This window comes from Lynx canadensis, chromosome A2 (assembly GCF_007474595.2).
Source record: "Lynx canadensis isolate LIC74 chromosome A2, mLynCan4.pri.v2, whole genome shotgun sequence".
Classification (NCBI taxonomy): domain Eukaryota; kingdom Metazoa; phylum Chordata; class Mammalia; order Carnivora; family Felidae; genus Lynx; species Lynx canadensis.
Window position 1 is genome coordinate 5,349,341 of NC_044304.2, and position 14,637 is coordinate 5,363,977.

At 54.3% G+C, this 14,637-nt stretch overlaps 1 protein-coding gene and 1 long non-coding RNA gene across 3 annotated transcripts; one reads left to right on the forward strand and one right to left on the reverse strand.

Moving 5' to 3' along the window:
* Positions 1-12,427, reverse strand: MARCHF2 (membrane associated ring-CH-type finger 2). 2 transcript variants are annotated; one of them, XM_030293707.1, is made up of 5 exons: positions 12,304-12,427; positions 9,299-9,526; positions 4,259-4,454; positions 2,512-2,742; positions 1-594 (listed from the first exon to the last, which is right to left on the reverse strand). In XM_030293707.1, the coding sequence occupies exons 2-5, from the start codon at positions 9,472-9,474 to the stop codon at positions 436-438; spliced, it is 762 nt and encodes a 253-aa protein (XP_030149567.1). In that variant the 5' UTR covers positions 9,475-9,526; positions 12,304-12,427; the 3' UTR covers positions 1-435. The 2 variants fall into 2 exon arrangements, with proteins under 2 accessions (XP_030149567.1, XP_030149572.1); XM_030293712.1 differs by having other exon boundaries at positions 2,512-2,721; positions 12,304-12,426.
* On the forward strand, positions 10,304-12,402 carry LOC115499745. The gene is made up of 2 exons (XR_003964283.1): positions 10,304-10,797; positions 12,046-12,402. It is a non-coding gene; the product is annotated as an uncharacterized LOC115499745 (long non-coding RNA).
* Positions 12,428-14,637: the final 2,210 nt, after the last annotated feature.

Consider the following 14,637-nt stretch of genomic DNA (forward strand, 5'->3'; position numbering starts at 1 on the left):
TTTTGTCCAGCAAGGGCTCCTTTTATTCGTTCAGGGTGGGTTTTTGAAACGCAGTGCAACTTTATAAAGTCGAGGGTGCCAGGAAAGCGAGCCTGCTGGGTGCAGAGAAGCGCAAGAAGCTTGCGGAACCTCCCAGCCCCATGGGCGCCCTGGTTCACCTATGGCCACGGCTGCTGGCCCACAAGGGGCCGGGTGGACCTCAGGACGAGATCAGGGTGCCTGCTCCGTCCATAGCTCAGGACCACGTCCATCTGTCCTCAGGTACGACGGTGTGCAAAACAATTGGAAAACATCTTCGTGTGGGATCACAGAACCAGCTCCGCTCGGTGGCTCTTGGCCTCAAAAGCATTCTGGCCGTGCAGGAAGGGTCAGGCAATTTCGTCCTTCCAAATACCAGGGCGTCGCCAGCTGTCTCTGGCCCTGCTGGCCCGGCCTTCACACGGGTGTCTCCTCTGCCACCTTCTTCAGGAGTCCAGCTGCCAGCGAGGAGTGCGGGGTGCCCTCAGAGCCGTCTGCATCCCGGATCTTCAGGCGAACTTTCTGGTTGGTCCTTCTCCACTCGGAATACAGCTGGCAATGGTAGCGGAAGGAGACCTACAGGGCAGTGTGGGGGGGTGGTTGGGAATGCCAGCCGGCTGGTCTCCACCCCCAAGGGAGGAACACTGAGCCCCTGGGGCACCTGCTTTGGCCCAAACCAGGGCTGGGCTCATGCTTCCAGAAGCAGGGACAGTGTCCATATGTTTCTCATACAGACTGTGTACATACACCCATTCACTCTCCTTGGAAAGCTCCCCACTGACCTTCTGGACCCCTGCAAAAATGCAGGGCCCTGCAGCAGGGAGCAAGGAGCTCCCTTTCTGTTTCTCTCAGGATGGGACCCAAGTAGTACAGTCTCTCGGAAGGGATTAAATGTCAGTGGGTCATACAGTCACCAAAACTCGGAAGCCATCAAGACGTCCTTCAGTAAGTGAATGGACAAACTGGGGGGCATCCGGACAAGGGAATATTACTCGGCGCTAAAAAGAAATGAGCTCTCCAGCCATGAAAAGACACGGAGAAACCTTAAATGCATACTACGAAGTGAAAGGAACCAGTCTGAAGGGCTACGCGCTGTAGGATTCCAACTCTATGACGTTCTGGAAAGAAGAATCTACGGAGACAGTAAAAGGATCAGTGGTGCCAGGAGTTGAGGGAAGGGAGGAATGAACAGGCGGAGCACAGAGGATTTTTAAGAGCAGCGAAACTATACACACACTGTAACGTATATAACTACTGTTTATAACTACTCTGTACGTACGTTATAACTATGTAACTACTGTATATAACTACCGTATATAACATACGCTATAATGATAGATGCATTTACTACACATCTGTCCAAACCCCATAGAATGAATGTACAGCTCGAAGTATGAAGTCTAATGTAATCCATGGGCTTTGGATGAGAATGATGTGTCAATATAAGTTCATCTCTTGCGACAAACGGCCTGTCGTCTCTGGTGCCATGTTGATAGCAGGGGAGGCCGTGTATGGGGATGAGGATATCCGAGAACTCTCTGGATATTCTGCTCAATTTTGCTGTGAACCTAAAGCTGCCCTAATACATAAATAGAGTCTATAAAAATTTTTTTTTAAATCAATGTCAACGGTTCACAGTCTTTGATCAAGCAAGTTCTGAGAAGCATTTGCACACAAGGTGCCCAAAGCAACACTGCTGGTAACAGCAAAAAGAAAAAGAAAAAAAAAAAAAAAAAGGAGGAGGAAGGACAGAAGGAAGGAAGGAAGGGGGGAGAAAAACAGATTGGAAAGCATCCAGTGTCCATTAAAAGGGATTAGTTCAATAAATACGGTACATCCAGACCATGAATCCCTGTTGGGCAGCTGCCTTTCTTTTTTAAAGGACGTTAGCAAAGTGAAAACAAGCAGACTGCAAAGCAATACCTATGGTTTCATACTATTTGTATGTTTAAAAAAATGCAAGTGGATGCCATGGAAAACAGTGTTTGCGGGGGGGGGGGGGAACGCCCCCACACCTAGACACAAGTGGTCATACCTAAGAGGGAAGACCAGGGATCCTCTCTGAGCGAGGGTCCTCATGGCTGCTGGAAGCCTGTTCCTGTCTATCTCTCTCATTTTCCTGCTCTTTCTCTCCCAGTCTTCTGGTCTCGCTCTCCCTCTCACCCTCCCAGCCTCCCTTTCCCCTAACCCCAGCCAGTCTTGTTGGGCTCGTGTACGGCAGGGCTTACACACAACGGAGCCGATCAGGTGCCCTCACCTCCTTGCAGTGGAGGCTCACACTTGACTTGTGGCTTTCCTGGACCTTGGTTGGGCTCAGAATCCGGAGCACCACGAGATGCTGGGAATTGCTCCCACCCAGGCAGAGGCAGAGGCAGAGGCAGAGGCAGAGGCAGAGGCGGGCAGGAAGGCCCCCAAGCCATTGACCAAACCCCTGGCCTGACTGCTCTGAGCCACAGCCCCCCAGATGCCTGCTCTCCGGCTGGCAGCACTCACCAGCGTCCAGAGGACGTAGATGGTGAACAGGGCGATGGTGAGCGCGATGAGCCCCACGGCCTCGAGCCGGCTGTGGAGCCGGAGGTGGTCCTGGGCCCCGCGCAGGCACAGCCAGCCCGAGATGGCAGCCAGGGGCGTGATGAACAGGAAGCACAGCATGTCACAGCACAGCGTCCGCTTCTCCGTCCGAGGCCCCGGGTCCTTCAGCCACTGCGGGGGTGGGGGAACGAGCTGCTGAGGCGGGCTACACGCGGCAGCCCCACCAGTCCCGGCCTGGGGATGGGGTCCAGGCCCATCTTGACTGGTGGGGCCTGCGGGACCAGCCCCCTGCCTGGCGCCTCCCTCTGCCCTTCCCTTCCTCCAAATACTTACTGAGCCTGCGTACAACGAGACACTGTACAGGCAGGGGGAAACTGGGGGCACAGGGGGACTGACTCATCTGTGCAAACTCACGCAGCTAGTCACCCACAAAGCCAGAACCGGACCCCAGGAAGTCTTGCCCCAGGGCCTGCGTGCCCTTGGCCGCTACGCTACACTGCCCGCCACAGATGAAGGGGCAAGAGAAATGGGCTTCGCTCGTGGTGGTTCTGGTGCATGGAACAGGAAGGTCCCCACCTTCCCAGAGCTTCTGGGCTGGTGCGGGAGGGATGAAACGGGGTGGATGGCCAGGGAGGGGATGACCTTGCTGAGGAGGCGAGAGTGAGCTGACCCGATGAGCGGAAGCAGCCATGTGAAGAATGGGGGAGGGCCCCTGGGTGGCTCAGTCGGTTAAGCGTCCGACTTCGGCTCAGGTCACGATCTCACGGTCCGTGAGTTCAAGCCCCGCGTCGGGCTCTGGGCTGATGGCCCAGAGCCCGGAGCCTGCTTCCGATTCTGTGTCTCCCTCTCTCTCTGCCCCTCCCCCGTTCATGCTCTGACTCTCTCTGTCTCAAAAATAAATAAATGTTTAAGAATGGGGGAGACGGGGCCCCAGGCCGCAGAACAGCAAATGCAGAGGCCCTGATGTCGGAGCCTGCGGCCTGGACAAGGTACAGCAGGGAGGAGGCCCACATGGCTGGAGCACAAGAGCGAGGGGGCAGGGGGCGGGGCAGGCAAGGGCTGCCTCCCCCACCTAGTGTTCTCCTAAGAGCCCAGCTCCCAGGTGGGGCCAGGGGCCTTTGCAGGAGCCCAGAGACCTCACTCTGCAGCGCTCTGCTGCCCCCTTCCAAGCCAAGCCCAGAGGAGCCCGAGGGCATCCAAGCGGCCAGCGGTACTCTGGGGAGCAGTGTGGCAGCCACCGCGTCCGACAGTGCTCATCTCAGTCCCGACCCGTGACGCTCACGCTGAAGTCTAAGCTCCTGGGCACAGCCCGCTAAGCCCGGAGTGGCTGCCGCCACCTCCTTCCAGGTCGCTATCCTCCTCCTGTGCCTCGCTTCACTCCGGCCGCCTAGGCTTCCCCACGAACAGCAAACTCGTCCTGGCCCCAGGGCCTTGGCACTTGCTGTGCCCTCTGCCAGGACTGCCCTTCCCCAGGCCGGGTGCCTGGGCATCGCCGGCTCCTCATTCTTCAGGTCTCAGCTTCAGGGGTGACCAAATGAGGGAGGGGGCACAGGGTTCCCCACCCCCAGCAGCTGAATCCACCGTGGGGGCAGGGGGCAGAAGGGAGGTCCGTCCCATAGAGGAGGATCTTCCCATGCAGTTCCCTCCTCCGGCCCCATGCCTGCCCGCCTTCCCTCTGCCCACTCCAACCTCAGGCTCGCAAGCATACCTCTGTGAGGGGCCGGGGCCGCTTCTCCACTGCAAACTCCGTGTGGCACAGCTCGCAGTAGCTGGTGTTGGACGAGGAGAGCCACTTCTCCAGGCAGCTCTTGTGCACGGCGCCCAGCGTGCCAGTACAACCACAGGGAGACAGCAAGCTCTCCCCGTTGGCTCCCTCATGGCAGATCCGGCAGAAGGGACCATCGCTAGGCACAGAGATAAGGCACATGAGCAAGCTGCCTGCCTATGCCTGCCTCACTCCCCACTGGATCACGAGCTGGGTTGCCCGTCTCCTGCCACTCGGCAAACTCCTACTCATCCTTCAACGCCCAGCTCCGAACTCCTTTCCTTCGTAAAGCCTTCCCGGATTCCCAGAGGTGCGGCGATGTGCTCCCTCCCCGGGGTTCCTGTGGCACGTTTTTAGCCCCAAGGTGAGCCCTCTTGCTCCTACGCATCCAGCCTCCTTTTCCTGCCAATACTCTCCTAATTGTCCGAAGCAACCAACCCACTCTCGACTCTTGGTCCTCCGGGACTGGAGCAGAGCTGACAACAGCCCCGATGACCTCAGGCCTCACCAGTTAGAACACCACACACCCCTGGTCGTTGGGACTGATTCAGGGAACGGCATGTGTGATGCAATCAGAGTCACTGGGGATTAATTCCTGAAATTCTTTTTTTTTTTTTTTTTTTTTTTTTTTTTTTTTTTGTCGCCCCTAAACTCCCAGCTATAGACAGCCAGGCTGATGTAAGTCTGGAGCGGCTGGCAGCAGTCTGGTCTCCACGTGGAGTCTGTGAATGATGCCAAACAGAGGAAAGCTGAGCCGGGCAACAGGAAAGACCCTGCTCTCTCAAAGACACCATCGGAGGCTCTGGATCGAGCCACGCCTGAAGACCATGCTACCTGAGAAACCTGTGTATCCAGGGAGAGTGGTTCCCCTGCTCCCGTGTCCTGGGCTCAGAAGACGCCACTTCAGGGAAGTCTCAGCGCCAGCCTGGTCTCTGGGGATACTGGGGCCTTCCTGGGGCAGCTCAGGACCGGGGGTGTGGCCTTGGTGGGCGCAGAGGTTGTCCAGCACATGAGTCATTGTTTTCCAGACATTTCTGCCGAGAGACAGGACTGCAGGAACACACGAAGGAGGCGGAGCAGGGAGGCTGTTTTCCAGAGAACACCAGTTTCCCCTCAGAAACTGTTTTTTATCCTTTGCTCGGTGTCTCCTGCTGGGGGGGCAGAGCCTGGCTGCCTTGAAGCCGAAACCCCGAGCGGACCCTCATGGCTACTTTCTCATCAATCCTGTGCCCGGCAGCTGCCTTCCCCGACGATGTCAAAAGGCCGTGCCCGGCTCCACCCCGACCCCACACTCCCCTTGCCCAGAGTTAACAGGAAAAGGAATCCCTGCTCCGGAAAAACCAACTCCAGGAAGTGGAAGGGACGAGAACCTTGAGGAAGAGAGCCACGTCAGTTGGGGGGGGGGGGGGGTCTGTCCCGGGGAACCCTATTTTGGAAGAGCCAGTTTGGAGGAGACAACACAAAATGAAACCTGCTTTATCACAGAGGGCTTATTACGGACTGTGAGGTATTCCAAGCACAGCACGTGGGCCAATCTGCTAGTCTCGTGGGGAGCCTGTGAGGACGGTGCTGGTTTTGCCCTCCTTTCACAGATGGGGAAACTGAGGCACCGCGGGGTGACCCCGCTTGTGGGAACTCACACAGCTAGCAGCCCGTGAAGCGGGGGTTTTTCAGGAATTAATTCCCAGGACGTCCCGGACCTGTTTGAGCTCCAGGGCCCGTGCACCCTGAGCAGCTACACTGCCTGTTCCAGATGGCAGGGCAAGAGAAATGGGCCTTGCTCATGAAGTCCTGGCAGGAAAAGAACACATATGACACAGATGACAAGGGAACGGACTGGGGGAGTGGCGGGGGGGGGGGGGCTCAGTGGCGCTGCCCAGAGCACATGCCAAGAGCCAGAGAAGGGAGAGAATGAGCAGGGAAGCAGGCAGAAGCCATGCGGAAGAGACGGCAGGGGATGGCTAGGAGGAAGGGCTGGGGAAATGCTCTGGGAAGCTTCGAGAAGGGCCTGGGCTTGCTCACAGACTGGTGGGCAGAGGGCCAAAGGCTCAGGATGATAAAAGCCCTTTAGACAAACAGCAGCCTCCTCTCTGGGAAGGTGGCTGTGCCCTGGTCTTCGGCCCGGACGGGCTTGGGCTGAGCTGTACCAAACATCAAAGGGGAGGGGTGCCTGGCTGGCTCAGTTGGTGGAGCATGTGTGCAACTCTTGATCTCAGGGTCGTCAGTTCGAGCCCCGTGCTGGGTGTGGAGATGACTTTAAAAAAAAAAAAGCAAAAAACAAAAACAAAAACAAAATCAGAGGGGAGAAGCTATGAGCAGAGAGGCCAAGGGGCAGATCAAGAGGGACAAGTGGTCTCCTGACCATTAGCGGGGTCACAGAGGGACTCTTTGCTGCCTGTCGCTTGCCCCACCTATGAGGACCGCAGGAATGTCTGGCGGGGCCGAACCAGCTTCTCCCCCTGCTCCCCCAACCCAAGCAGGAGTCCTGGGTTCAGGCCTCGGCAACGCTCAGTGACACTGGCAGGTGACCGCCTCCCTCTGGGTCTCAGTCTTCCCAGGTGTCAGGAGGGAGGGTGGGGTGAGGGAGGCACTCTGTGCCTCTCAGAAACCCCACGGAGGGAGACCCCAGCTTTGGTCAGCCTTTTCCTAGGCCCCCAACCCCACCAAATGTCCCCGGCCCCCAGCCTGGCTTGACCAGCACAGACTCTGTCCTGCCTTCAAGGGGGCTTGTGGAGATGCACACATAAAAACCCACGCCCTGGAGGACGCCCAGGGCACTCTCCACATCATCTGGGCTCAGGTCAGGCTTCCTCAGGAAGTGACATCAGGCGGAGACTTGGAGGGTGAATGGCAGCGAGCCTCCTCCAAAGCACTGTGAGGCTCCCATCTGCTTCTTTTGAGGTTTGAATGAATGACTTATGAATTAATTCTGACACACCCTACGACACAGATGAGTATGGAAAACACTGAGTTCAGTGAAACGAGCCAGTCACCGGAAAAACTACTGTACGAATGCATTTAGATGAGCTCCCTGGAGGAGTCAAGTTCACAGAGAAAGTAGATGGCAGGTGCCAGGCAGGGTGTCATGGGGACAGAGGTTCAGTTTGGGAAGATGAGAAAGTTCTGGAGATGGATGGTGGGGATGGCGGTACACCCGTGAGTGTGCCTAACGCCACTGAACTCGACTGTTTCTGGGGCGCCCGGGGGGCTCAGTCAGTTAAGCGTCCAGCTTCGGCTCAGGTCATGGTCTCGCGGTTCATGAGTTCGAGCCCCTCGTCAGGCTCTGTGCTGACAGCTCGGAGCCTGGAGCCTGCTTCGGATTCTAGGTCTCCCTCTCTCTCTACCCCTTCCCTGCTCACACTCTCTCTCTCAAAAATACATAAACATTAAAAAAAAAATTTTTTTTTGGTAAAGTGTTTCAAGGCTGGGCACCTGGGTGGCTCAGTCAGTTGAGCATCCGACTCTCGATTTCGGCTCAGGTCATGATCCCAGGGTCGTGGGATCAAGCCCTCCACACAGAGCGTGGAGCCTGCTTGAGATTCTCTCTCTCTCTTCCCCTGCCCCTCTCCACCTCGCCCCCTCTCGAGTGCTCTTTCTCACTAAAATTAAAACAACAACAAAAAAGTTAAAAAAAAATAATAAAATAAAATAAAAAGTATTACAATGGCATATTTTATATTATATATATACACACATATATATATATTTTTTACCACAATAAAAAAAATTGGAGGGGCACCTGAGTGGCTCAGTCAGTTGAGCATCCGACTCTTGATTTTGGCTCAGGTCATGATCTCACAGATCCTGAGATCAAGCCCCGAATCAGCTCCACACTGACAATACGGAGCCTTCTTGGGGTTCCCTCTATCCACAGTCTCCCCCGCCTCTACTCTCGCTCTCTCTCAAAATAAATAAATAAACTTTAAAAGGACTAGAAAAACACATATGAGTTAAACCTTGCTAAGAAAAAGATGTCATTTAGACTTTTGTTTCCTTAGCCAACTGCTCAGCTATTTTTAATCTGAATGAGTTAAAATGGGGTGGCTGGCTCAGTCGGTGAAGTGTCTGATTTTGGCTCAGGTCATGATCTTGAGGTTCATGAGTTTGAGCCCCATGTCGGGCTCTATGCTGACAGCTCAGATCCTGGAGATTGGTTGGGATTCTGTGTCTCCCTCTCTCTCTGTCCCTTCCCTGCTCATGCTCTGTCTCTCTCTCTCTCTCTCTCTCTCTCTCTCTCAAACATAAATAAACATTAAAAAGAATTTTCTTGAGTTAAAATGGATCCGAGGCAGACACTCTCTCCTTTGCTGTCCTACCCACCGCTCCCGTGTGGCGTATTCAATAAACTTCTATCTCCTTTTAAAATAAATAAACGGATGAATAAACCAATTAATTAAATTAAACTAAATGGATTTGAATTTGTGTGGGGTTTACTTCAGACGCTTTTCCTTGGGAACGATGACAAGTTGGCAAACCAGGCAGGGTCAGCTCACATATGGGTCTGGAAAGCCGGCACCGAGGCTTAAATCCTTTTATCGAACACATACACATTGGCAGACCCGCGCGCAGACGCTTTATGTGAACCATGGCAACGACCTCTCAGAACAATGCAATGGGGAAGGTGTCCCCATCTCGGAGACGAGGGTGGAGTGACCTGTCCCGGGTCCCCGAGGGAGACAGGCTGGCAGCAGGAGCTGAGCCCGGCCTGCCCTGCTAGCCACTTCTATGTAACGCCTCTCCAAAATCTGAGCTACTCACCCACAGACGTCTAATCTTCAGACGTCAGCTGACAATCTGGAATTTCCACTTTTCCTGAAGAACCAGAAACCAGACCTGGCCAGCCTGGGCCTCTGCTTCCACACGGCGGTTATGATCGGGGGGCCCCCCGCGCTCTGCCCACCTGTTCCCTCTAGATGATTCTGACCCCAGGCTGGGAGGAAATCGCTTGGCCCAGGCAAAGACACCTGCTCGGTCACCACTCACCTTGACGTGTCTAAGGCTCGGATCACGGTTGAGAGGAGCCGGCCGTCCCTTGAAGTCACCTGCGCCACATACTGAGGTGGCCCGAGGCCAGTGGCCTCCACGACCTTGGAGAAGGCAGGGCTGCCAGAGCAGTCACACAGGGAGCCAGGGAGGTGGCAGCAGTCACCAGTCGTCATGGCCACAGGGAGCCCTGCGTCCTCAGGGCCCGAGGCCCATGGTCCCAAGAGCCTGGGGAGAGGCCCGGCAGGGAAGTTAAGGGAAAGGTTTTCGAGCCGAGCATTGAGCGGGGCTTCAGTCCAGCCCTCTGAGCCTTAGTTGCCCAATCTGTAAAATGGGGCTCTGCCGGGGGGCTGTGAGGATTCAAGGAGATGCCACTTGCCCTGGCGCACGACAGGGGCTCGGTTATATTATCTCTGACTCCCCTGAGAAAAGTCAGCCAGGTCCAGCCCTCAAGGCCAATCACCTCTCTAGACACGGTAACAGCACCTCACAGTTAGAGTGCCTGGTGTGTGGCTGGCCCGTGCTTGGTGCTTCCTCGGGCTGGAACCATGCCCGCCAAGCACATAGACGCTTGTCCTCCATGGACTGGATTTCTGGGGCTTGGCTCAGAGCAGGTGAGCCTGCCTTTGAGTTGGGCAGAACTGGGCTGGACACCTGGCCCCACAGACCAGGATTGTGCATCATCTGATACCTCCTTGGTACCTCAAGCCATCGGGAAAATGGCCCAGGCTGGGGAGAGCTACGGCAGGCCTCTGTCCCCACCAGGGCGGCTGCCCTGAGCCACGCCTGTGTCCTCCAGGAGAAGCAGTGGCCGATGGAGCCCTCCTAGCCCATCATGCCCTTCTGGGGCCTCCACACTTGGGCCACTGCCGGCCAGATAAGCAAGTATCAGCCCAGAAGCAGGAGGAGTGGGAGGAAGGCTGTGTGACCTAGATAACATCCTCAGGGCAGCGGAGGGAGGGCCGTCGTGTTGTCCTGTGGTGTAGGCTCCTGTCCCTCCCGGGTGCCTACAACCAGAACCTCCGTGCGGCTCAGAGGTCAACAGGGAAGCCTCCGGGCTATCCGAGAGAATGCACACAGAGGGGAATCCGTTCTTCCAGCCCCGCCCCAGGCATGGGCCTTAACATTCCTACAAGTGATTGGGCATTACAAGAACCAGCACGGCTCCTGGATGTTAAGTTCTGCATTTCAGTTACTATTGGGGGTTAAAGGTCATCAGGAAATCCGCTAAAGCAAGGCCTGAAAATCACCCAAATTCCGACAGCAGCTCCGTGGAGGGCCTACCACACGGGGCGTACTGAGAAGCTCACTGAACTCCAAATAGCTGCTGTTAAGTGTCCCCTTCAAAGGTCGCCTCCCTGGAGAGGCCTTCCCTGAACTCCCTGGCCGAAGGGCCACAGGCATCCATATTACTGAGCTCGTCGAATGTGGCCCTCTCTCAAGCGTTCTTGTTTATTTCTTCATCTACCTGTGGACCCACATCTGCCTTCCGTCCTTCAGTGAGTTCTGGGAAGGGGAGACCCAGTCTGACATGCACTCCACTGTCCCCAGCGCCTGCCCTGGGTCTGGCACAAAGTTGCTGCATTAATTTCTCAGCCCCCCAATCGGTGGGGAGAATCAGCCCTCGTGACCCCCATACCTTGGTCCGCCAACGCCCATGGTGGGAATCAGAGATGGTTAGAGGCTAGAGGTTTGTGCAAACCATAGAGGCCCGGGCTTGGAAGGGGCCAAAACTCAAGGCTCGACTCAGCTCGGGGGCTGCTGAGCTGGGAGCGTGAGCCAACGTCCCAAGCAAACTTGGCCCAGTGCCTGGGGGATAGATTTCACCGAGTCTTTCCAACAAACACACGACAGAAGTCTAATAATTACCCCCATTTGACAAGTGAGGAGACTGAGGCTCAGAGAGGGGCAGCTACTGGCCCAAGGTCGCACAGCTAACAAGGGACAGTACCAAGATTCGAATTTAATCCAGTGAGTGCGTCTGGGACTCAAAAGACCTGGATTCTTTTAAGTCTTGACTCCGTCACTGATGCTGTGTGTCCTGGGACAGGCCACTCTGCCTCTCTGGGCCTCATCCTTCTCTTCTGTCAAATAAGTCGAAGAAGCTGGTAGACTGTTTGCTGAGAAAACTTCTTGAGAAGGAGACCCCAGGCTCAATTCCTCCAGAGAAGCGTCTGGGCCCATCTGGGGTGGTGCTGGGGCATTGCAACCTGCCCAGCCTTCTTTTCCCGAGAGCAAGAAACTAAAGGAAGAGGAATCAGAGGGCCCCTAACTCCCTACGGTGTCAACTCGGGCAAACTGCTTCACTCTCTGGGCCTCAGTTTTCTCATCTGTAAAATGGGGGTCATAATGATACCCAGCTCCTACACGCATAATTATTAAGAAGGGTTTACTCCCTGCTCTGCCCTCATTTGCTGTATGGCCCCAAGGGAAAGGACTTGCCTTCTCTGAGCCTCAATTTCTTCATCTGTATAACAGGGAACGTTTCTAGTACTTCGACCTCTTATGGTCCCTGGAGGATTAAATGAGCTAATCATATCAATTCTGACCACCTTGTTTTGAGCATCCCCTAACAGCCAGGCACTCTGCTGAGCAAGTCCTTTGTATCCAGTGCCTGGGTTATTACAATATTTACTATTTTCCAGGCAGAGCCCCCCTGAGAAGGAGGTTGGGGAAGGCACTTAGTGACCGCCTACTGTGTGCAGAGCTCTTTCCTCATCCACCACCTTCTGAATTCTCCTAACAAGCCCCCATTAGGTTGGCGCTGGGATGACCCGGTTTCACAGACGGGGAAATCGAGGCGCGGAGAGGCACCTACTGTGTGCCGGGCCTCAGGGACCTCACGCCGACCCCGAGACCGGAACTGCGATCCCCTAGTTCCAGGGAAGGCTGAGGCCGAAGAGTCTGAGCTTGATCGTCCCGCTCGGGAGCCAGGCTCGGGCCTCGAACCCGGGGCCACCCCGCGGACCCGCGCCCCCCGGCCCCACCCGCCCGCCCGTGCCTACCTGATCCGCGGCCGGGCCGGGCGGCCGCGCAGGCCCCTTCGCTAGCCCCGGCCCTGGTCCCGGCCCGGCCGGTCCCCTCAGCGCCGCTAGCTTCGCTCGGGCCGGCACCTGCGTCCGGACACCGCCCGCCGAGCCGACGGTGCGGCGGACCAATGGCGACCGCCTCTCGCCCGCATGAGCCAATCGCCGTGCACGTCCCGCCCTACGAGGCGGGGCCGGGGGCGACGGGGACGTCCTGGGCCGCACAGGCCCCGCGGCGCCGCGGCTGCTGGCTCCGCCCCTGCCGCGTCCTAGCTCCGCCCCCAATCCCGGCTCCACCCCCAGCCCTCTCCCCACCCCATCTTGGCAGGGGGCACGAGCGGGGTTGGTGGCGCCACCTGCCGTCGACCGGTGCCAGCTAATAAATAAAACCGTTACAGAAATGAACGTGACTCATAGCAAAGGGATTTGTAAGTGTTCATCACCTCCCTTATGTTTCTCATTAATTCTGGGAGAGAAAGTGAGAGGAACCGAATGATCACACTTTACAGAGGGAAAGCAGCCCAGAGAGGATAGGGGGCCATGGAAGAGCCTAAGGCCAAGGTCATGTACTCATCATTCACTTATTCATTCCCTCATGCAGTAGGTTCATTCACTGGATGCAATAAACATCAATAAGAGGGCCTGTTATGTGCCAGGCACTGTCCTCGGCGCTGAGGACACAAGGTTGAGTAAGACAAATACTGTTGCCTTCACGGACCTTAATCCAGGGAATTAAACAACCAATTGTATAGTTAATTATTAATTCTAAAAGCAATAAATTCTGGCAAGTGAGAGGGGGCATATCATGAAATAATTTGGAAAGTCCAAAAATATTTCCTTGAAAAAGAAGCAATTGAACTGAAAACTAGGAGTAGAGGTGAACTAGGAGAAGAGAGGGAGGAAGAATCCGAGGCAGAGAGTTCAAGCACATGCAAAGAGCTGAGGTAGGATGGAGAATTGCCTCAGTATTTCCTTCCTCTCCTGCCCTATCTTTATGGAATACACAGGCCAGTTCAATGACCTCAGTTACATTCTGTTGTGTTGTACTGGCTTTATTTTTCAAAAGTGAAAAGATAAATCGTAACATTGTTTAAAAGGTTAGAGGGAAGAGGTAGGAGGAAGGGGACAAAGATGCAAGTTAGACTCTTAAAAAATATACCTTGTCTTATATATTTGGTTTTACAACCATGTAAAAATTTTACATAATTATAAAACAGAATTTAAAGCATAAAGATAGCCCTCAAAACAAAAATAAAACAAAGGAAACCCTGTATCCAGTTGGTACAAAATGACACAGAGATGAACTCCTACTGACTTGAGACCAGGACTGTTTGTCTGCATACCACTACTATATTGTTGATGGTGATGTTGCAATTGTTATTCTGAACTTGTGGCATATTTAGTTTGGGATAAAGCGAAAGCAAAGGAGTACTTACACTGATGTCAAGGACTGGGATTTTTCAGAGGGAGTGAAGGAAGTAGGGAATATAAAGTTGATTACATTAATAAAAACCCTGCAGTCTTGAATTTGAATTGAGAGTGTTGTGATACATTTTACCTATATAAAAAGCAAACATTTCTTTGGTCGGTTGATTGCCCGACTCTTGATTTCAGCTCAGACCATGATCTCACAGTTGGCGAGATCAAGCCCCACGTGGGGCTCTGCACTGATAGCTCGGAGCCTGCTTGGGATTCTTTCTCTCTGCCCCTCCTCTGCTCACGTTGTCTCTGTCTCTGTCTCTCTCTCAAAATAAATAAATAACATTAAAAAAATACATTTCCTAGCTCTGTCCACTGATGAGTTCTGAAACAAAGACTGACTTTGTTGCAATGAGCACTCCTTAAGCCCAGATCATGGTCTCTAAATACCATTTCCAACTGAATGAGCCAGGGAACCTAGGCAAATATCTGATTCTAGGTCTGAAGCAGGGAATGTACAAGATGAACCCGGTGCATTCTGGTATACCAGAAAGCACAGGCATTATCAAAGACATTACCTAGTGAGGCAATGTCAGTGGGAGCCCAACTAAGAAGCTCTCACTGGCCACAAATGGGATTATTTGCCCTGCAATAAGGGGAATGGTTGCAGTTGATCAAAACAGGTCAAATGTTTAAATCCATTCACTGGGGTTTTAAAAATTCTTATCTCAAAATAGCGTTGGGGCACCCTGCTGGCTCAGTCTGTAGAGCATGTGGCTCTTGATCTGGGGGGTCATGACTTCAAGCCCCACATTGGGCAGAGTTTACTTCAAAATAAAAAAGTCAAATGTACATAAAAATTGCAGAAGTGAAAGTTACAGAGCTCCTACAAAT